Source organism: Chrysemys picta, chromosome 2 (assembly GCF_011386835.1).
Source record: "Chrysemys picta bellii isolate R12L10 chromosome 2, ASM1138683v2, whole genome shotgun sequence".
In the NCBI taxonomy this organism is placed as follows: Eukaryota; Metazoa; Chordata; order Testudines; family Emydidae; genus Chrysemys; species Chrysemys picta.
This window is the reverse complement of record NC_088792.1, coordinates 112,918,379-112,942,401: the sequence shown is the minus strand read 5'-3', so window position 1 is coordinate 112,942,401 and position 24,023 is coordinate 112,918,379. Positions and strand designations below refer to the sequence as shown.

The 24,023-nt window shown below is 40.1% G+C and overlaps 1 protein-coding gene and 1 long non-coding RNA gene across 5 annotated transcripts in view; one reads left to right on the top strand and one right to left on the bottom strand.

Moving 5' to 3' along the window:
- The window catches only part of LOC122172366 (uncharacterized), a 364,131-nt gene that overhangs the window by 336,213 nt on the left and 3,895 nt on the right, over positions 1 to 24,023 (top strand). For 2 of the 3 annotated variants that reach the window (XR_010598465.1, XR_010598466.1), the window contains exon 5: positions 22,714 to 22,806. This is a non-coding gene — a long non-coding RNA (uncharacterized LOC122172366). Of the gene's footprint in view, positions 1 to 22,713; positions 22,811 to 24,023 lie in introns of all 3 variants that reach the window. The other variant, XR_010598467.1, reaches the window with a different exon arrangement.
- Positions 1,688 to 24,023, bottom strand: part of INO80C (INO80 complex subunit C) — an 88,704-nt gene continuing 66,368 nt past the window's right edge. For both annotated transcript variants that reach the window (XM_042842229.2, XM_005296562.5), the window contains 4 exons: positions 17,262 to 17,372; positions 13,414 to 13,525; positions 11,520 to 11,587; positions 1,688 to 4,545 (listed from right to left, as the gene is read on the bottom strand). In XM_042842229.2, coding sequence (XP_042698163.1) covers positions 4,414 to 4,545; positions 11,520 to 11,587; positions 13,414 to 13,525; positions 17,262 to 17,354 — 405 coding nt within the window. In that variant the 5' untranslated portion in view covers positions 17,355 to 17,372 and the 3' untranslated portion in view covers positions 1,688 to 4,413. The remainder of the gene's footprint in view (positions 4,546 to 11,519; positions 11,588 to 13,413; positions 13,526 to 17,261; positions 17,373 to 24,023) is intronic.

Here is a 24,023-nt window from a genome sequence, read left to right as displayed (position 1 = left end):
TCAGAATCTAATTATCAAATCTGTGAACTTTTCTCCTTCCCACTGTATCTCAGAAAGGAAAATTACATGCTAGTCTGTGCATATGTAAGCCACAAAAAAAATGAGTTACAGATTCTAAGAAGCCTTGAAACCAGTTCATAAATTCAAGTGATAAACTGTCTTCACTTTACTACTAATTCATTTCTCTTTAAGAGAATGGATTTCATGTGAGGTTTGAGCATTTATCTTCACAGAATAATTTATGAAACTTGTTTTAAAGTTGTAGCCTACTCGTTCACTGTTCCTTTAACAGCAAAGACATGCAAATATTCCCTTTTGCAAACCTGGAAAAAAAGGCAACTCCCCACCGTGTTCCTTTGCTTCTTCTAGATTCTGTGAATACCCTTAGGTGGGAGCTTCATGAGGATGCAGATTCCTCGATGGGAGAAAGTGAGGAACTGTTGGGCTCTGAGAGTGACTGCTTTCCATGGTACCCTTCAACCCTAAGGTGTAAAACAACATGAGTTATTACAAACAAAGATTATAATAAACTGTGCAGGTGGAACCACATCCTAAAGGTGTTTCCAGGACAACAGTGAGTGGACACTTGGCAGAATGGGGGGATTAGGCAGTTAGTGGATGATCTGAGATCTTTGAGTTTAGGTACAGAAGTCCTGGTCCTCTTTGGGGTGTTGAATTAAGGGGACCACCCTCTCCCCTCAAAGAAGAAAGCTTTGAAAGTTGAAACCAAATTCCCCCTCACAGGGCCCAGTCCTGTAAACTGCTGGACACCCTACATTCAATGGGACTTGAGGTGCTAAGCACCTTCGTGGATCAGGTCCTTAGAAGCATAATTATGTAGGGGAAAATGGGGTACTATAATTGGTGGATAAATCATTCACGAATATTATAGAGCTTATTAATAGAAACACATTTGTGTGGTCTGTATCAATAGGTGACAACTTATAGACAGTGATGTCTTGACATTTAATAGTTAAGCCCTTCCAAGATCATGAGCAGACAATGCTGCACATGGGGATGCATTAATAGTCAAAATCCATTCTCTGAATAAGGTGCTCCCCCTCAAAATGTTTGCCATTTCAAAATTATCTTCCTTTCTATGTTCTCCTTACCATTTAAAGGAAATGTATAAGGTTATATGTTCTTTTCAGTCTTCACCTCTCCTTAAGCTGCCCCAAAATATATATTTTAAAAATCACTTCTCAATAGCATGTATTAGCTCTTGGTTTGTTCAACTTTCAATTTGTATGTAATTACAAAGATAATCCTGCTCTCACTGAAACCAGTGACACAGTAGCAGGTCCATACACTATACACACAAATAGATGGAGTAAATGACAATCAGATGTTGGAAAAGAGTTATAGTTCAACTTTCTACCAATTCAAGTATATTTTGATTATTCCACATAGCAAACTGACTTTGTTCAGTTTAATATTAAGTGTCCCAAGTGACTTGCTTCTTTCACTTCCTATCATTACTACTCCATAGCTTAATGATTATAAGTGAGCCACTTGGGATGAGAAAAAAGGGAAGCAATAGCTAACAAGAAAGAGGAGAGAAGAAAAAGGGACCCTAACAGTCACAAAGAGATGGGCCCATCAAATATTATTTTTTTAAAAATGCAGACCTCTGAACCTTATATGCCTCTAATAATTACAATCTCATTCAGCATGACACAAACTCAGGTTTTCAAATGTGATATTTAATTTTTATTTTTTTATATATGCTGTACAGTAGAAACTTTTAAACAAATCTGGTTACACAGTGACATTGTATGATCCCCAACAGCACACCTGCTAGGGACTTTAAAGAGTTCTGGGAAGCTCAGTAGCTTGTCCCTTCCACCCACCAGAAGTTGGTCCAATAAAATATATTACCTCACTCAGCTGGTCTCTCTCGTATCCTGAGACCAACATGGCTATAACAAAACGGAGGGGAAAAGTGGACTCTAAAAGCATTCCTATGTGGATTTGTACCAAAAGAATTTTAAATGTGTTTGTGGGAGCGAATAACCTGTGCTGAAATCCAATTTTCTGAGCTGCTGTCTGCTTAGTCAAAGCTATACTGATCTTACAGTAGTACTACAAGATTTCTTTTCATATCAAAGTTAAGCTTATCTTAAACACCTCTTCAGTACATAAAGTAAGGAGAAAACATCCCTTTTAAAACACATATGGGAAGTGAATGTGGCCTTGATGTTTACTGGCATCAAGTGAGATATACTGTTTTATTATTTCCTGTTCTGGGATATAGTTGTGGCATTATCCAATATCCAAGGATTTGAGGGACCTGTTGTAAACACGTCAAAAAGATTTTTTAATTGACTTTGTTTTGTAAGTTTTGGATCATAAAAAATGGGCATTTAAATCCCAGATACAGCCGGTAAATTTGAAATTTCCCATTAATTAACCTTCCTGTTTAGGGCTTGGAAGTAAGCCAATGTTGACAGTACTCTGTGTATACATCCCGGCAGTAGAGAAAAATCTATAATAATAATAATTAGCACTGCCATAGGGCTGTGTGTGCAAAACACAGTACAGACATTCATTAATGGGAGATTAGACTCCTAAGCACCATTAGCCCCGTTTCACAAACGAGGAAACAGACAGAAATGAAGCGATTTGCTCAAGGTAACTTAGCGAGTCAGTGGCAGAGCTCTGATTAGAACAGACCTGCTACCATGAGCCCAGGCTCATTCCACAAGATCACAATGACTCCGTTCCTCCCTAACCTGGCCATTAAAATTCAATAAAAGACTATGGGACTAAGAACCAGTGGTGCGGTGAGACAGAGGAGACAGATCTGACAAGATTGGTTGCAGGGGGACAACTGGGACTAGCTGGGCAGAGACTAGGAGAGGGAGCCAGAGGCAGGGGAGACCCAGACTAGCCAAGTAGCTCGGGGAGGGAGATTAGGACTGGGAGCATGCGTTGGGCGGGGTGGGTGAGACACTGGAAGCCAGGGCTAGGGAAAGAATGACTGGCTGAGGAGCCAGGAGAGAGGGAACAGGGACTCACTGGGCATGTAGACAAGACAAGGAGCTGAGAGTGAGGTGGGGGACTTGGAATAACTGAGCAAAGGGACTTGGGGGGAAGAGAGAGACTGGAATTGGATGCCCAAATGGGTGAGATGAGGACTTGTGGGGCAAGGAGGCTGGGACAGGGAGCCAGGCATGGGGAAGAGATAGGACAGAGACAGGTTGGAGGGGAAAAGGCAGAGGGGATCATACTTTAGGAGGAGGAACAGGCAGAACAGACTGTGCCCCCTAGATCACACTCCCCTCTAAAACCTGGACTGGAATCCAAGATTTCCAAGTCTCATCATTCCTCTCCTGTGAACAAATATCTGTGAAATCAGTTGGGAAAGCATCTAACACCCCTCTAGTGCTGGTCCATAGAGCAGATGCCAACCCACTATTGCTATCAGTTGCTCCACTAGTTCCTGCGACCGAGATCAGTGTGGCGAATCAGAAGATTCCAACCTTGTTGATGAACCATGGAGGTGTTTCTATGATGCTAATGATGGAATTTTTGTTCTTTCAGTTTTTTTTTTTTTTAAAACTAGGAAATTTCATACAAAAAATACATTAAAAAGAATATTATTAGGGTTGCAAAGTCAAGTACTCAAAAGTTAAGGAAATGCCAGAATTTATGCAATCTTAATTCACCCCTCTTTTCCTTATTGGTTATGATTGAGTCTCGTATCATAGTTTGTGTGTATAATTTTAATTACACTGACAGTTCTCTTGATTATCTGGAAGCTAAAATATCCCAAGTTATTCAGTATCTGTTTCCCCACCCAGCGCCCTGCCCCATATTTAAGCTTGCAATATAAATATTAGCATATTAGCATTTGAATAGACATCTTCATTTTCAATACGCTTAATAGACATTAACCAACTAATCCCCACAACAGTATTCAGACAAGTATTTTACAGAGGGGGCAAACTGAAGCGAAGAGTTTGTGACTTCTCCATATGCAAGGCAGGTTTAGAACTCAGGAGTTCTTGGTCACTACTCCTGGGCTCAGATCACTCCTTCTTCTGAGACAAATATCAATGCACTTAACAATAGCAAGGGTGAAATCCTGGCCCCACTGCAGTAACTGGCAAAACTCAGACGGATTTCAGTAGGGCCAGGACTGCACCCTAAACATTCAGGATCTTTTGTTGACTACAACAGGATTCTTAAGAGTCAGCAAGCTAACAAATATACAGATATATCAAAATTAAAACTAAATATTCTTTCGAATGCACATTTCAATCTAAAGCCACTTTCAGACATAAATATGAGTATTAATTTGTAACAACCCCTCCCCCCCTCAATAATCCCAATGCCACAATCAGAGTTTTATTTAAAACACTGAGTGTTATCCCAATCCATGGCTGGTCATTCAAAGGCATTTTGCAAGTCTTAAGGAACTATACTCGTTGCTTTTCTTAATGCCAGGTAACCTGTAACAACGTCTGAAGGAAGCATCCGAATGTAAGCAAATTCTTCAGTGCTACTGAATCTCAGCTTGCTCTGTGGATCTGTATAATTTGCCTGGAAAAGAAACAATGGCAGAGATACCATTCAGAGAGAAATCTCAATAAAAATGTCAAAACAAAACATTTCTTGAGTCCATAATAATGTGTGTAACAACGAGAAATTTATGAGACGTTAGCATGTGACAAAAATTCGTTTCCTCTTTCTTCCCTCACATGTCAAAACTTTTGCAAGAACTAAACAGTTCCCTGAAAAAGCTTTTACATCAAAAATGCATTAAACATAATAGGGCTAAAATAGCTTCACATACAAATCTACACAGCAGAAAAAAAAAAAAAAACTACCACAGCTCTCTAACATCACCCTAGCAACTGTGTGTCTGGTACAGTCCTTTACAAGGTAGTTCTCCAAAGAATGGGGTTGTTGCCAATATATTACCAACAAAGAGGCTGAATTATGGGTGGTCTGAAAGCTGTGGCTTGATTTCCCTGCTTGTGTCGGATTTTTTGTAGCTTTAGTTTTCTTTAAAATGGCAAAGATTTTTGTAAAGAAAAAGCTTTTGGTTCTGTGACTGAACTGATAAGAAATTTGAACTCAGTGTTTTGCATTACTCCAGATTTTTGCTTTCAGCATCATAATGTAGCCGAGTGACACAACTAACATTGGTCTAGCTCAGGGGTGGGCAAACTACAGCCCGGGAGCCACTTCTGGCCTGTCAGACGTTTTAATCCAGCCCTCGAGCTCCTGCCGGGGAGCAGGGTCGGGGGCTTGCTCCGTTCCGTCTGGCACTCCCCAGCCCCCGATTCACAATTCCTTGATGAGCACCATCTTCCGGCATGCAGAGCCACATGCACAGGTGCGACTTCACCATGCTGTTTCCGGGATTGGAAACGCCGCCCCCGCCCCCTGCCTTCCAGGCAGCAGCGCGCCCAATTTCCTCCCAGTCTTCTATGGCCCCACCCTCGAGAGCCTCGAAACCACCCAGGGGTCGCACCTATCCCAGCTAGGGTGTCTCCACACGTGGCAGTGCCCGGTACGGCCGCCTTGGGGTCACTGCCGGCAGGGCCCCTAAGAGTCCCCAGTATGCCCCTGTAGAGCCCCCCCCCCGTGCCACACCCTATGAGTCCCCTCTGCCCCCACCTCGGTAACATCCCTTATAGACCCCCCCCTTCTACACCCCATAGAGTCCCCCTCCCCCACCGGGCACTCATGGCCTGCCATACAATTTCCATACCCAGATGTGGCCCTCAGGCCAAAAAGTCTGCCCACCCCTAGTCTAGCTTGTATCCTCCACTTCTGCTACATTTGGATTAGGGCTTCCTAGGTGAGGTTCCAGCTCCTCTGCATCATCCCTCCCACCCTGTTGCCCCAGAAAGCTTGAGCATATATTAGCTATCAGGCTCAGCACATTGGGTAGAACCAAGAGAAAAGCTAATCTCCATGCTATTGTTCTCTCCGCCCTAGGCCCATCTGAAATAACTGTTGACCCTGTTCGTATTATCTTATGTCATACCCAGCAGTGATCTGAAACCTTCCTTTCTTGCTCTCCCTGACAAGAGATTTGGGATGGTGGACGGCTGAGGCACTGGAAGCTTGCTTTCCTTAAGAAGCATACTACCAAAGGAACCAGGGGACAGGAAGCACTGCAGAAGAGCACAGGCTCTGTAGGTCCCCCCAGATTCAGGGTGTAGTGTTGAACCCCCTGCCAGGTCCATGGTGGGAAGGAAATGTTCTCCATGGCGGAAAAATTTGGAGGGCACTCTAAAGTGAAAACTCAGTAAGGGGCTATAGGATAGTCAACAGCCAGGGCTGGTAAAAGTTATGTAGCAGAGTATATATATTGAGAACTATTGCCACATAGCATTTTTTTTTAAACGTCACAAAACATTAACTTAACATGGAAAATATTTTACCTTTCAGAAAATAGCAAATGTAGGACTTAATGAAGGGCCAATATAATCCCTGATGTAGTCAACACAGTTATTTTGGGTATATAGTTGTAGGTACACCAAAGTTCTATGAGTTTGGCTCAAGGTGTGTAAGAAAATCTAAGCAAACCTGTTGATTTTTAATGGACAATAGCAATAAGTTTTTCAGCTAAATCATATCTACTTATTTATTGCATTTCATTAAATGTTTGTTAAAAAATTGTGACCCTGAGAGGATCCTCTACCAGTCTTACACTTCACACTGGAGGTCAAGATATTACTGTATACTAGATGTAATTACCATCTAGTGATTTTCAGATAAATTATTTTAGAAGCAATCTGATTAAAACTTTTTCAAATATTTCTGCAATAATTAAATCAGATAGAAAGCAGAGCAATGCAATTTTGCAAGGAAAAAGTCCTCCACATTTTGTAAACTAAGTCAAAGGCCACAGATACTTTATCATGTTTTGAAGTATGTAATTATCTTAGTCTGTTTCTACAGCATCAAAGCTGATACGTTTTCAGAAAAGGCAGAAGTTCAAGCATTTGAGTAATTTTTTCTGTTAGATTAAATTACTTTGTTCTATATGTTAATATGACCAAAGGCCTACCTTCTAAGTTTCAACAGAAGAGCTTATGTGTCTAGAAATGCAAATGCAATCCATAAATACAATTCTTTTTGAACTTTTAGCATATGCCGCATTAAAACTATAAATTGGCTGCCTTATTAGAACATTAAGGGATATAATTCCATCTGTGTTACCACACAGAGAGAGACAAGAATCAACAGAATTCAGTTGTGGTATTTAACATAACTGCTGATGTACTGATGGGAGAGTTTTAATGCACTCCTCATTTTATATAAGACAGACCATTTAATACTTCCTTGCATGAGTAATGCTAAAGAATTTATTGTACATAACATTTCTTGGGGAATCCTGCACTCCTCACAGGAAATGTTCTCATACAAATGCTATCAGATTTCTCACAGAGAACAAGGGGACATTTTTTGGACTAGACTTCTAAAATATTCCCTTACGTACTGTATCTTCCCATTAGGAAGTGATTTTAAGAATAAATGTCGTGCTTCTTATGAACCAATTCTGACTCAGCAATTTAAAGGACACACCGTCTCCTATCTTAATAAGAAAGGTTGTTAAGCAGGATATTTTTATCAGTCAAGAGAAACCTTCCAGCCATAAGCAAAATAGGAAATTTGTCCCAAGATGAATTCAGATGAAAAACTGAAAGAGTCAAAAGAGAAAAGAAAAAAAGCAGTGCTGAATGCAGTCATCAGAGAAAGGTTATCTGGATCATGCTAGAGTAGTTACATTTACATAGCTCATTGACAATGGGGGATGGGGAAAAAGAAAGGAAGAGTCTGCTGAAGTCAGTAGGAAACCTACAGGCTTCCCCAGGCTAAATTTGGTCTCCTCTGGCTAATTAAGAGCCAAACTCTGACATATTTTTATGTAGCAGAGGGAAATAGTAGCCTCTCTAATCCATGTGCTCACTAACTGACCAATTCTGAAGAGGGTCAAGGCCAATGTGGAAGGGAATTATAGAGCTGCTTTGGGAGGTGGAAGTGGAAAAGGCTTATGCAATTAAGCTCCCTCAGCAGCCCTCCCCTGTGCTAGGCCAGAGATGTTACTGCAACCCAAGTAACCCCAATTAGGGCTACTGTTAAAACCTGCAAAGCAATTGTAAGGGGAGGGGAGGGGGATGAAGACACTAGTTGCAGCCTCTGTTTTTCTGCTAAAATCTGTTTGGGAGGGTGAGGTAACAATAATACAAACAACCCCCCATTTGTCTATTTCAGCCAAATGTTGCGCCCTGTCTTTTCTATCGAATGAGAAACTTCTGGATTACTTGTTTATGTGGCACTTAGTACAACTGAACCCTGATCATTCCTTGGGGATCCTGGGTGCTACCATAATATATATAATACTCTAGTTAAAAAATGCAAACTGGCTGAAGGGGAGTGGTTTTATTGGGTGGGCGAGCTAAGTCCCAAATGACAGGGGAGAAAGGCATGTGTTTGAATCAGTGGTCTGACCCTCTAGATTTAGGAGTTGTCAGCTGAGATCCAAGTGGCAGGTACCACTCAGAGATGAAGGATCTCTTGGGAGACATCCACCAACTGCCTATATATACACATATATATATATTGTGACAAAGTTCCTCCTCTATCTTGGTGGGTCCTGTGCTTATTGGCAGATTTTCTTGCCTCAGAGATTCACCATGTGGGTTGGGGAATAGCCCAGCGACCTTCCCCTCTGGAAGAACCCCCATTCCAGGTCAATTGGGAGGTTTGGGGGGAACCCAGGCCCGCCCTCTACTCCGGGTTCCAGCCCAGGGACTTGTGGACTGCAGCTGTCTATAGTGCCTCCTGTAACAGCTGCATGACAGCTACAACTCCCTGGGCTACTTCCCCATCGCCTCCTCCAAACACCTTCCTTATTCTCGTCACAGGACCTTCCTCCTGGTGTCTGATAATGCTTGTGCTCCTCAGTCCTCCAGCAGCACACCCTCTCACTCTCAGCTCCTTGCGCCTCTTGCTCCCAGCTCCTCACACTTGCCCCACAAACTAAAGTTTTTAAAACCCAGGTGCCCTGATTAGCCTGCCTTAATTGATTCTAGCAGCTTCTTAATTGGCTCCAGGTGTCCTAATTAGCCTGCCTGCCTTAACTGGTTCTAGCAGGTTCCTGATTACTCTAGTGCAGCCCCTTCTCTGGTCACTCAGGGAACAGAAAACTACTCATCCAGTGACCAGTATATTTGCCCTCTACCAGACTCCTGTACCCCACTGGTCTGGGTCTGTCACAATATATAAATAAAATTAAAAAAAAGATGTTAAAAGAAAATTAAGGTTGCAAAGTAAAGCTCTCAAAAGTTAGGAAATGCCCGAATTAATGTTGTTCATACAAGCTTAATTCCAGCTCCCTTGTGTGTATGCATTATGATACAATCTTTAATTACATGATCACATTCTATTTTTATCTCAGCATTCAGTGCCCAGAATGGATGGTGCTCACTTAATGAGCAACTATTCAATGTTTTGTTTTCTCCTCATTTTTCAGTGTGTGGCCCTCCACCTTGTTCACTGCACACTACTCTAATCCTGTTCTGAACACAGAATTATTAATTTCCCCATGCACTCTTCTATGACATTCATCACTACAGTATCTGAGTGATTCAAACAATGAATTTATGTTCACAACATCCTTGTGAGGTAGCGAAGTATTACTATCCTAGCTTTAGGGATGGGAAACTGAGGCACAGAGAGATTAAGGTCAAAAGTGTCCACCAATTTTGGGTTCCCAGTTTGAGATGCCCAGGACCTGATTTTTCAGAGTATTTAGTATTATATGGCACTTTCCATGTTCAAAGCAAAACTTCTATTGACTTCAGTTGCAGTTTTTCTGCACTCAGCTCAGCAATTCCACAAATTCCACATGCTTAAAGTTCGGTATCCAGAAATTGAGGAACCACACAGTTAATTAAAAAATATAATTTAAGTGACTTGACTAATATCACATAGGAAATCTGTAGCAGAGCAAAAGTAAAATCCAGTTCTCCAGGACAGCATGCAACTGCATTAACTATGCTCAGTGCAGATGGAGAATTTAGCTGTCAAATTCTAACAAGTCTCTGCTGAACATATGTGAACTGACATTTTTTAAAGTCTTATAATTTGGCCAAATGTGGGTGTTTTTTTCATAACAGCAGCAAAAGGTATATCCCTGACACAAAGGCTACCCCACTGCCAAATTTCAAGTTACTACTCCAAATCATAGGGGCATTAGAGCTTCTCAATGAAACAGTTGTAGAATTTTTTTGAAAGTGAGCCAAACAACATATTTTTCCCTAATCTTATTCTCTGCAACTGTTGAATCATTTTTCCAAATAAGACTAAGAATAATGAGCTGGAGACAGACACTGGACATAGAAAGTTTTAGTCTGAATCGTGAAGTTTGGAAAAATTATAAGCAACTGAAAACAGGGTCCTTTCCTGTAATGGGAAATGTGAGCTACCAGCTCCACCTATAGCGTGTGTGGGTGGGGAGAACCAGACTCTACCCCTGGGAAGAGGCAGGGTAGGGGAACTTGTGCAGCTATCTCAAGGGTCAAGACTCTTAATCTGCTTTGGATCTTTAGCAATGGAGTCCACCTAGGTTTTGGGAGCTATGTGATAGAGGCAGTTTAGCTCAGGGTTTGGCTTTAAATCAGAGGTGGGCAAACTACGGCCTGCAGGCCACATCCGGCCCGCAGGACTGTCCTGCCCGGCCCCCGAGTTCCTGGCCCGAGAGGCTCACCCCAGGCCCCTCCCTCGCTGTCCCCTTCACCCGGAGCCTCACTTGCTCTGCCGCTGGCACAATGCTCTGGGTAGCGGGGCTGTGAGCTCCTGGGGCAGTGCAGCTACAGAGCCCGGCCTGACCTGGTGCTCTGAGCTGCGTGGTGGGGTGGCGTGGCCCGGCTCCAGCCAGGCAGTGCAGCTGTAGCGCCGCCAGCCACCGGTGCTCCAGGCAGCGCGGTAAGGGGGCACAGAGCAGGGGGGGTTGGATAGAGGGCAGGGGAATTCGGGGTGGTGGTCGGGGGAACAGGGGGTTGAATGGGGGCAGAGGTCCCGGGGGGGCAGTCAGGAAGGAGGGGGGGTTGGATGGGATGGCAGGGGGCAGTCACGGGGCAGGGGGAAGGAGTGGTTGAATGGGGCAGGGGCCCTGGGGGGAGGGGGGGCGTCAGGAACAAGAGGAGGGGTTGGATGGGACAGCAGAGGTCTGGGGGTAGCCAGCCGTGTGTGGATGGGGCAGGGGTCCCAGGGGGGCTGTCAGGGAACAGTGGGGGTTGGATGGGGCAGGAGTCCCGGGGTGGGGGCAGATAGGAGGTGGGGGACGGGCCACGACCCCCTCCCCTAACCAGCCCTCCGTACAATTTACAAAACCCAATGCGGCTCTCTGGCCAAAAAGTTTGCCTGTCCCTGCTCTAAATCAATGGGACACGTTTAAGTAAATTGCTGAAGTGGGACCTACCTGAATACATCTTTATTTTGTGTTGTGAGAAATGAGATGCTAATTTAGATAAGTTTAAAAAAATACTTACAGGAAGTCCTGAAATATCAGAGTATTTCTTGGCTGGTTTAAAGGAAGGAGGAGCTTCGATATTAAAGTCTAAAAGTATGTCAAAGAGAGAAAGGAAGATATTAACTTCTGCATTCTATTTTTTCAGGGTCACATCTGTGGGGGTTGTTTTTTTTTAAATAAAAATAACACTTGAAAAGAAAGAATTGTTGAAAAACAATTATTTTACTAAATTAAATTTCTATTGACTAGCAACAGTGAGGCAAAGAAACATGAAACAGAATTAACTGAAAGCATTTAGCTTGCTTTCTTTGTACACTAAGGCCCCCATCCTGCTCGCCTTACTGACAGGGGTAAGGTGAGCAGGATTGGCCCCTAAAGGAAGAAAAATCAAGAGAGCTATTTGTACTGCATTCCAAATACCATGGTTTCATGCAAGTCTTAATGACAATATTTCCTCTACAGCCAGAGATATTATATCTGCAAGAATAGTCACTATGCCGGCTGTACGTTAAGACCACCAAACATTGCTCAAGACTGAAGCTTTGAAATACTGTAATCCAAAAAAGCAAAGTAATCTTTTAAATCAGATAAATCTTTAAGCATGTGCCACTTTAAGCCTGGCCAATGACCTAGAAAATTGTCTGAATACTTAAATGAAATGATAGAAATTGCTATTTTTTTGGTGTCCCTTAGACAGTAATAGCATTGCTCTTGTATGCAAACGTTTATTCAGACACATCTCGGTATGTTTCATTAGTTTAAAAAAAAAACAAAAAAAACAACCCTAACTTGACAAAGTACTGATATGTACAAAAATATCTTGAACATTGCTTGCTTCTTTCCCTCCCCATGCATCTGATTCAGATTTTATGGATGAAGGATTCCAATTTAGCAGATCAGATCCTTTAATCGTCATGTGCGCTATAAGGCAATAATTCAAAAGATATTAATGCCATAGGCAGCTGTTTTAAAATATGCAATTACATTGGTTTTTCTATCTTTTTTTTAAATGTGTACATTTACTTTTACAAACAGAATGTAGTGGAAATAGCAACATCAGCAGTTTGTCAGTTATAATAGCCAGGAACACACAGTAGTCTGCATTTTTCTATAATAGTAGTCTCGAAAACCCTTTTAAAAATGGCAAGTTATTTTTGGACAAAACACTACCAAAAAAGTCTCAGAGGCTGGATCAACTAACTTGGGCTTGCGCTACGGGTCTAAAAATAGCAGTGTAGACATTCCTTTTCAGGCTGGAGCCCAGGCTTTGAGATCCACCCCTCTCGTCGGGTTTCAAAGCCCAGACTCCAGTCTGAGCAGGAACATCTACACTGCTATTTTCAGCCCCATGGCGCAAGCCCGAGTCTGTTGACCAGGCTCTAAGACTTGTTGCCACAGGGGTTTCTTTGCAGTGTAGATATACCCTGACAGGCTGATAAATAAAATATTAAAAAATGCAAACATACTCAATTCCTGAGGTGCTTTTTGATTTCTTATAGCCTGCCCAGATAATTCTGGGTAGATTCTGCCTCTCTTATTCGTGTTGAGCAATTCTTTACTCCATGAGTAGATTAAGGGAGACATGGGGCTACTCATACAGTACCACTCAACATGAACAAAGGTGACAGAATCTTGACCTGAGTAAACAACTCAGGACTTGGTTCTCGTAGATTTATTTTCCTCACAAACTTGTCTCTCTCAAACAGGCATAAACTTTCTAACACCATTCCCAATTACACGCTCCATGTTCCTCTCCATTTGGTTGTGGGGTCAGGCTGTTCTTAAATATATCACTGGAATTTGTTCAATCAGAATACTGTATGCATAGATAAAATTTAGGTTCATTTTAAAAGAAAGTAATTTGTGTGGATTTTATTATTTATAAATACATGCAAAGCATCTAAGCAGCTTACAACTAGGATCATTGAGTTGCCATGGCAATGCCCTTTCAGAAGCAAGAATTTGTTTTAGGTTCTTCCAAGTTCTGTTCTTCTTGCCAGCTGCTGCTCCACCAATGCCAGAATGCTAGAATTAAAACATAGTGTTTAAGAAAAAATAAAGATGACTATTTCAAAATATGACATTTTTATTTCATAGCCTTTGCGATATGCCTCATCTTGTCATGAACCATTTATCACGCTCACTTATTTAATCAATAGTCTAACACACTGTACACTTTAATTTCAGTTGCAAGAAAAACAAAGATTTTTTTTTGAACTGTGTCAAAACTACTATGTTTGGGATTAACCAAAGGAAATTAAAATCTGCTTTTTACATGGAAATAGAAAATCAGTCTGGTTAGGGTTAGTCTGAGATTACAGGATTCAGCACTTGAATGCATTTCCCATCATATTAAAACTGTTTACTATGGGGTTGCATCTAAATTGTGATTACATGTCTAAATTCTCTTTTGCATGGCATATACAAAATTACAGGTGCAGCTGTATTTCCAGTAAGTGAAAAGTGATTGTGCAAAAATACAACTGATCCTGTAAAATGTAATCAATGCTATAAGAAGCCTGGTGGAAATCTTATTTTTCTTTCAAATGAAAGAAGACAGCAGAATAGAAAAAGAGTAATAGAATGTTGTACTGGAAAGATTATTTTGCATTTTGAAAGCTATACTAAAGGAAGCCTTGCTATAGTTATTATAACAGTAATTTCAGTTATCAAATGTGATTGCTATGGAGTAATTTATTTATGTCCCTCAAGAGGAAGAAGATATACAACATACTGTACTACTTCTAAATGATGAAAGGACTCAGCTTCTCAGTTTTACTTCTAGCTATAAGAAAATGTTCTTTTTTGAAGTGTTATCTCTGTTAATAATTACTACCTACCACATCAGCCTTATCAAAACTCTCACAAAGTTCTGCAAACACATTTTGGCTGTATTTTATAAATTGGCGTGTAAAGTGCTTGAGAATGGGAGGAGGTGGGAATGGTAAAGTAGATTAATAGGATTCACTGTTAAAAGATTTTTCCATAGAGCTGACTGTAAGATACTGTATTCAGGGAGGATGCTCATGAACTTTTTTTTTTTTGGGCAATGACTATCCAAAATGGAAAGTGGATGGAACAGTTAGTTATATGAGTAACACCATGGTAACCTAGATAGCACTGAAAGAGAGAGACTATTGACAGATACCACAGCCATTTCCATCCCAACACATTTGTAATTCAGATTCATTACATGGATTTTTCCCCTACCTCATCACGTTTAAAGTTCTCTATTTGGCCTATTGCTGGCACTTATGATGTGATCTAAAGCCAGTGGCAAGACTCAACCAAATTGGAAATACACTAATTATTACACTGTGAAGAATATGTTTATTTTTGCTTTAATAAAAGGAAGAAAAAACAGAACGCTAGCTTTTTTTTTTCCACGGTATATTTTGCTTTTAAATTCACTAAAGCAAGATTTAAATATCTGGATTTAAGGCCTGATGTTGCAAGGTGCTCTGCACCTTCTGGCATCTGAACAGATCGAGGGATTGAGAATGGGACTGACAGCGTTTTCAAATGTTTAAAAATACCAACGGGGATGGGTGGTGTAACAACGATACTTACTGATTATACTTTACTTAAATAGCCGGAAAGTGCTATAAATTGGATTTACATAAGCAAGATCAGCACAAATTTCAGTGCTATATGCTTGAGAAGGCCCTGATCCTGCCTGTGTATATATGCAGATGGATCCTTACACCTGTATGGGGTGCCTTAGAAATTGACAGGGTTTTCTTCCTAGGCCTACCCACAGAGACCCAAATGCAGGATTTGGGCCTAATGCACTTGTGTATTTCTTGTAAAAGGTATTGGGCTGATAGCTTTATTGACAGGAAAGGTACAGTAGTGGCAAAGATAGTACAAGGCTCTCTGTACTGTTCTATGAATGTGCCTCCAATTTGTTCTGGAGGGATCACCTCTAGGAGTTTGAATGAGTGATACAGAAAAGTACTCTCTATTCTGGATCTTCCTGCGGAGACTGCCAACAACTAAACTGATATGAACTTATGTCTGCTAGGACCTGGAGTGAGTTTCATCTTACATGATAGCAATCTAATGGCAACAACTCTCAAGTGCAAATTAACTCAGCTGCATGTGAGCTGGTGACTTATGGGAGAAAGGCTCTAGATCCCATTATCAACCCTTTGATCCATTCAGTTGCCAGAAGGTGCACAGCACCTTGCAGCATCAGGACTTAAATCCAGATATTTTGGGATTAACAATTAATGGGCAACTTCTTCCTTCCTGCTTTTTATTTTTAAATTTGCAATAAAAAATTCTCTCTTGTACAGCGAACTAAAAGTTTCTCAGTTTTTGGCATACTTTTAAAAGCTAAGTTATTTGACTTTATTTTCTTCACAATGAGATTAAATTAAGATAAAATTATTTTCAAGGTCAGCGGAATTGTTAATCGCAGCTCATGGAGATGTGGGTTCAGAATAAGCTCCTAGAATTTCCCTCTGATTAATTTGTGTATCAAGTGTGAGACAATTCTGTGGTAGTTTTCAGTACAATTTTACAACTAATTCTGCAACAGTGGTACTAGATTCTGTACATACCTCAGATTTCATGCCTGTGGATATCAGCAGTTTCAATTTAGACGTGGTGAAATTCACCTGAGACCTGGAGGGCCAGCACAATGAATCTGCATTACCCAAATCCTGTACTCAAGATATGTGGAGAGGCTCTGGGCACGTGAGAGGCTTCTGCATAAACCATGCAATCCAAAGAGGTAGGTGCTTAGAGGAGAGTTCAGAGGAGCAAAGGCTGTAGTGGTCTAAATGCAGAGCCTGAGACTCTGGGGCAAATTTCATACCCCTGTCAAACCCCTGCTTAGCAAACTACACAAAGCCTGAATACTCAGGTGTTATTCTGTAGGATGGTTGCATCGGATTCATACAGAATTAAATTACAAGGATCAAATCTTTCTTTTTGAGCAATGACTTAAGACTAGCACTCTGAAAAGGTTACTGGTCCAAAGAACATTTGGTAGAGTCTACCAACGGGGTCTGAGCCCCAGCAAGTAGCAAGATAGCAGATATTGAAACAAAACAAACAAAAACCCTCCCACAATCACATTATTAGCTATTATCATCTTGCTATGCCTCTATCCACAATTTAATTTGGATGTTATTTTAGCAGCCTGTACTTCACAAATTGCTAGAGTTTCCACCACTTGAAAGCTGGAATGCCAAGATTTTAGAGAGTAGTATTTGTTTCTAGCTCTAATAATTGAGAGAATGGCCGCTAACATTATGTTGGAAATGAAATTACTGAGGGGGAGCATAATGGCAATCACTAACGACATGATAGATGTTTAGTCCCATTATTTTGCAACCTGACTGGGCTTAGGAACAAATGCCTCATGCACTTGAACGGATTGGATTCCCAGATTTACAATGGTATAAATTAATTGTTCATTTCTAACCTTGGTGGCTTGCGAGATACCAGACCATAAAACCATTACAAGTACCTTGATCTAGCAGCAGTGCTTTTTTGGCGATGGGTCAGGACTGAATAAAAGAAGTGGTGGCCTCTGGACTCATTTTCATGTTCTGTAATTTAATGCACACTTCGGCCATATCCTGGCATGGATTTTGAAGCTGAATTTCTTTAAAATTGATGGTATGATATGGACCCTTGATGTGGCTCCTAATCTTACTTTGTTAGTAGGAATATTAGCAATGTAGTAATATAGTATCTTAGTTACTATTTCATTTAAAGTTTGAGAATTTCTAATTGTTAAAATACTTACAATGAAGTTTGGATCCTTAAATGGCAATGGTTTGATGGCGGCTTCCATTGGCCCGGTATTGGGATCCACAGTCATAAATTTATTCTCATTCATGGTCTCTGCACCTACACTCTGCAGAACAAACACACTCTCATTGCTTATTTGTTAATCTGAATATATTTAAAAGGAAGTGAACAGTTTTCTTTGTGAACATTAACTTTTTAATCCATTTCTTGTGAAGTAAGCCTTTGAAAATGTTACCTGCCATTAGTAGGTGTAGCATTAAAGGGGACACTGTCAGGCAAATAAGGACCAATACTTAAAATTTGGTAGCTAAAACGATTAAAATTGGGAGAAAGGCAGAGGGGAGAGGGGTTACCAAAGTCTACTAAATAGAAATGCCATCGGTTTTGTTTTAATGTCACTGAAAACAACCTGAATAAACTGAAAGAGAGCACATGAGCACATAAATGGACAAAAGTACATAATATTTGTTTCAGAATGTTTGGTATTAATAAAGTGTCAATATCAACACAGGAAAGAACTTCAGAACTTACACTGGGCTTATTCCAGAGGTTCTAAATAAACTTTTCCTCTATTTCTGACGTCAGTGAGAATCATATCTAAGTAAGGACTGAGAAAAAACTAATTAAAGACCTTTGCATCAGTTCAAAAATATATGAGCCTTGCAAAATTCCACATGCCCACTGGATATGGATTTAGTTTTGGGGGGGCAGGGGAAGAAAGGGGATGGGCATGTTCTTTTTTTTTTTTTTTTTTAAGTCATGATTATAAGAAGAAGGAAATTTGTGTCTAGGCTAGCCACTTTTTGTGATAATTTTACAAGGCCGATACATAGCTATTTTTTTTTTCTTGACAGTGCCATGTTAAGTTTCTATTCAGTCTGTATCACAAGTGACAGAAATATAGCAAATAATAAATACACAAAAATTCCTAGGTGAAATTCTGGCCATATTGAAATCAGTGGGAATTTGCTACTAGCTTTAATGGTCCCAGCATTTCACTCCCTAACTCTTCTTTCTTGAAGACCAAAAGGACTAGGTAAAAAGCTAACAGCACTTATAGAACAGGCTGACAAGTATTTCCATATCTTGCCCATACGCTGATTGTGCTCAGACTATAAAAACTCTTTCCATAGAAGACATACATTGCAAGACATTCCATGTCGATACATGTTCTTTTAGATGGTATGCAAGGCTCATTAATGTTAGTGAATTACACAAATGCACCTAGAAAATGAGAATATATATCTCTCAGGCTGTGATCCAGCAAATCTTTATGCATGTAATTACGAAGGACTTAGTTGCATGCTTAGACAACCACATGCATAAGCAATTACAAGCTTAGGACCTAACTCTGCAAGTGGCACACTTATTTGGGAAAATATAGCACTCACTGTCAATGATGGATTTTTTTTTTCTTTCCCTGCTTCTTATGTGGCATCTCTTTTCCTGGAGGTTTGCAACCATGGTAGCCCATTCTGTACAATGATCTGCTAATCTCTTTGTGAATGAATAATCCCTTTTATCCACCCAGGATACCACATCATTCGTCCAAGATCTTTTTTTGCCTTATGTTTTTCTGCCATCAACTTGCCCTTCCACTGCCCATAAACACGCATTGCCGGCTGAACCTCTTAAAATATGCCCTGCAAATCAAATAATTCTTTTCTTAAGATTTCTGACTATTGTTTGCTGAGTTCCAATCATATTCCGTGCTTTTTTGTTGGTTACTCAGTCAATCCATGATATTTTCAGAATTCTTCTAGAACAACATAAATCAAAGGACTGTAATATCTTTATTACTGATTGTTCGAATGTCTATATTTTCCACAGCTGTAATATGACACAGACCCAATGTAAGTTTTTAAGAGTTAGGAACTTACGTCTTTAGTCTATTTAACTAATCAATCAAACAGATTCATGAAAGAAATATCTGAGCATGTTGAATAAAAATGCATTCAACAAGTAACACTGAAATTAAATATTCTGTCAAATATTTTAATGAAATTAAAAATTCAACAGTTATGACATTTTATTTTTCAGAATTATACAAGGTCTCAGTTGATGAACCTGTACAACTGGAAATATTACCATTACAATGTCAATCCTATTGCCATTAAAGTCCATGGCCTAAACCCAGTTCTTCCCCCACTAAGGACAGTGCAAGTCGAACCACTAATACAGTGGTTCTCAAAGCCGGTCCGCCGTTTGTTCAGGGAAATCCCTTGGTGAGCCGGGCTGGTTTGTTTACCTGCTGCGTCCGCAGGTTCATCCGATCGCGGCTCCCACTGGCCGTGGTTCGCCGCTCCAGGCCAATGGGGGCTGCAGGAAGGGCGGCCAGCACATCCCCCGGCCCATGCCGCTTCCCGCAGCTCCTGTTGGCCTGGAGCGGCAAACCGCGGCCAGTAGGAGCCCTGATCAGCCGAACCTGCGGACACGGCAGATAAACAAACCGGCCCGGCCCGGCCCGCCAGGGGCTTTCCCTGAACAAGCAGCAGACCGGCTTTGAGAACCACTGCACTAATAGACTAGGACTATGTCGTTGGAGAGGAATGAATCCAGAAACAGAAGAGAAAAGCACAAGCTTTTATGGAGCAGTGAAGAGAATGAGTCCCGCTCCTCTCAGTCCTTAATTGGTAATGCTAGCGAGTTGCTAGGTCTCAATCTCTCTTTCTTACCTTGGCCAAAAACAATGCCATACTCTTACAAGTATTTATACTCTCAGCACATAATTTTAGAAGCTAATATTTCAGGTTTAAGGAGCAAGCATTACTCTAGAGTTTTTCTACAGAAAGCTGGGACTGAAGATACAAAATGATTTTTGATGAATAAATAATTAATATCCGGCAACATCATCTTTTATCTGTCATTTTGTGTCACTGCAAAGTCTTTAACTGATGGAGTCAGCACTCTTAACAAACTCCTGTTTTCTTTCAATTTTGTATGTTTTTGTTAGTGGATTATAGTTAGAGCTGCATAAATAATTGATGTTTCAGTTTGCTGGCATATCTGAAAAATCTCAAAAAAAATTGTTTTAGGTCAAGTGAAACGCTTTCAATTTTGAGCATTTAACTATGTTTAAAAAAAAATCAAAAGGAAACCGAAACGAAGTCATTTTGAATAATATAATCTAAACATAATAAGCACTGGTCCAATATTTAAAGTCAAAGCGATTAAAAATATTCAGAGGACATCAGATGGAGGAAAGAGTGTATTATTACAAACATAAGCCCTGATTCTGCAACCAGATCTGGGCAGAACCCCATTGGATTCAATGGGGCTCTCTACATGAACATAGGAGTTCACCTGCTTGAATTCAATTGCAGAATCAGGGAATTGGGCCCAATATTACAAACACTATTGGGTCTAGTGGTTGACATAAATGGGATTTTCACTCACAGTTGCAAATACTACACCCAGCACGTTTGCAGGATCAAACCCTTAAGAAATTACAGGTTCTTAGTATCAGACTAACCAATGCTATAGCAAGCTAGACTGAGAATTATGATCAAAACCTAAAGTCCTGGTAACTGTGAGATGAAAACATGCTTGCAAGACATGACAATCTCATACAATGAACAGTCATCATTGCTTGTATTAAAACTTTAACTTACAGCAGTACTGGGATGGAAGAGGGGTATTTAATGTAATGTTCTTGTCTTTCTGGAAGAACGTAAAGGAGTTTCATTGAAACACCGTTTCCAGAATAGGTTATGTTCTTAGAAAAATTGTCTACACTACTATCACCTGAGTTCCTCTAACTAGAAAGCCTTTCAGCTCCCTTTTCAGTATAAATTCTGACTTAAAATCCTCAGCATTTTAATTACGAAGTCAAATATTTTTCACAATTCTAAAAATTGTTTCAAAATGTGCTTCAAAAGGTCAGTGATTTAAATCACAAACATCACTTATTGTTTCAGACTATTTTTTTAAGTTTCAAGAGGCGAAATAAACATTCACATTAATTTTAACTAATATGATCCTGTTTTTCTATTATAATACCTATGCAACTTGATATTGAATAAGATAATGATAAACAAGAACAAACAACTGCTAAGAACCTGAAAGACCTCAAAGGATAATTAGTGCTCAGTAAAGGGATCCTCTCCCATTCTAACATTTGTGAAACAAGTCTCTCAGTGGTGTAGCTCTGTTTGGATTTAAAGTTTGGGGCAGTAAAGAAATTAATTGCTCACTTTCTAATGTTAGTAAAACCAGAATTAAGAGTGGGCTTGGTTCTCATAAAGCTCCTTTCAGTCTCTTTTATTAGATGGCCAGGTTTTCCATCAGCACAATGAGGAAGTGTATATCTCAAAGAGAGATATCCTGCTCAATGTGTGCTGCTAACCCTTTATCACCCAGTGGCTAAATTCACACCTTCTCCCCAGTTTACTTCACTATTCACCCAGCATTTGGACTATAATAACCTAAAAATAGCAAGTACTTTGTCATAAATATAATAAAAAATAATATTGTAATAGGCTGACAGTGTTTGCCTGAAACAACCTAACATTAGCAGATGTTGATCCTGCTGGGAAAGGATTAGGTAGGTTTTTCTGACTTGGGCCCCAGTTCAGCAGAGCATTTAAGCACATGCTTAAATCCATCCTTATGTGGTAGGACTTAATTATGGTTTGAGTGCTTTGATGAATAGGGATGGACTGCTGCCCAGTGAGGGAGATGAATAACTACCCCTCTTGGATAAAGGAGAGGGAAGAGTCTGGACGAAGAGGGCCTCTGGCATAGGCAGAGCACTCCCAACAAATGGGCCACAGAAGCAGACAAGTCTGGGGAGCAGATCTGAGCTGAGTTTTGCTACCTTAATGTTGGTTTCTTTGTTAATAGAGCCAAACCCCAGGAATGAGTCTAGTTTGGACTCTAGATAACATCTGGATTGTACTGGTAGAGCAGGCTGGGAAAGCTGCCTACTTGCACATTAGTTTCAGTCCTAGGTTTTGATAGATTTATTCATTTTCTACATATTTTGTTCCAGATTCCCTGCCTCTGATGTATTATATTTCACATCTCATCCCCAAAGATTTCTTCATCCATCTGGTTTAATTTTGGGAGAGGACAGCAGAAACTTGTAGAACATGGAAGCAGAACTCTTTGTTTTGGCTGTTTTGAGGTGGAATCAGCAATGTGGGTTTTTCTTGGGGGGGGGGGAGAAACTGAGTTCCAAGTCTAATTAGTTTGCTGTGAAATTGCTTGTCTGCATTTTAAGTACTTCTTCAGTGAAACTACATAATTCTCTAACTTTTAAAAAGGGGATGAAAATTCCATATTGGAATAACTGATTTATGCTGACGATGTCATTTCCCAATCCATTTGGACTACATTTAGTTTGTGTATTGTATTTTATAATTTGGTTTCAACATTATTGTAGTATTTTGTGAAAAAAATATTTAAAGGTGTTTTTTTTTTTTTTTTTTTTTTTTTTTTTTTTACAGCAACAGCTATCACACCCATACAATGCTGGCATCCTACTGCTGACAAAGAAATTGGTGATATGGATTGGAAAGAAACAGCACGTATACACTATTGTAGGTAATTTATCTGATCTTCTATACGTTATTTTTGTTTTCATAATAGTTTTTATTGTGTAATACTTTGAGTATTATGGTTTTGCCTCATGTAGACAACCAGTGTGAACAGTAAAGGAGCTTTGATGCTGGATCAGGCCCTAGAAATCAATGGCAAAATTGCCACCGACTTCAGTGAGCACGATTGGGCCTGCAGAGGGCAGACTTGTCTCTGACCTTTGTATAATGAAGGGTTGATAATCTGTCTTTGGTTATTATTATGCGGTATAGCTGAAGCCGTGTCAGTCCCAGACAAGACCAGAGAGACAAGGCGGATGAGGTAATATCTTTTATTGGACCAACTTCTGTTGGCAAGAGAGATAAGCCACCCTATGGCTCAAAAGCTTGTCTCTCTCATCAACAGAAGCTGGTCCAATAAAAGATATTATCTCACCCACTTTGTCTCTTTGGTTATTACAGTAGTTTTTAGATAGCTGACTCCCAATACTACTCTTTCAATCAGGAAATTCTGCATTGGAATTCTGAAGTTCATGGATTTTCTTGTTTTCAGCAATTCTTGACTCAATATTGTCCACTTCCTGTGAGCCATTTGATTATCTATAGCATCTTTGGGGTATAGGTTACACTTCAAAGCTGTGATACTCAACTTGTCACATTCTTTACAGGATTGCATAACATCCTGTGACATCCTGATTACAATATAATGATATAGCAACTGGCCAGGGAGCAACATGGTAATTAAAAATTGAGGGATGGGTTAAATCTCTATTTTCACTGGTAGCAAATTAAGGTAACTGAAAAATGCCCATTGAAATACACCACCAAAGAATGTCACTGGGTGGTAGCAACAACGATAGCAGCGGACTTTTCAAAACAGGGAATAGACTTTGAATGTCAGATATTTCCCTGAATACCAACTAATACTAATCATACTGTAACATTTATTAAGCTGTTTTAATATATTAGCTCTCACTTTATAACAAGCTTGCTACAGATTTTTTTGCTTTCTGAATATTTAATTCCTTTAACTCTGAGTGGTGAAGTGACTTCAGATACTGAAAAGTTGAGCACCAATACTCCAAAAGAGGAAAATTAGCACTATATGTCACTGGAGATGATGTGGAGGCGAGTTTGTCACAATTAGATGGGCTTTATTCTTAGATAAAATGATAGCTTTGCAATGTTCGTGGTAGGAAAATTTAGAATAGTTGATTCCA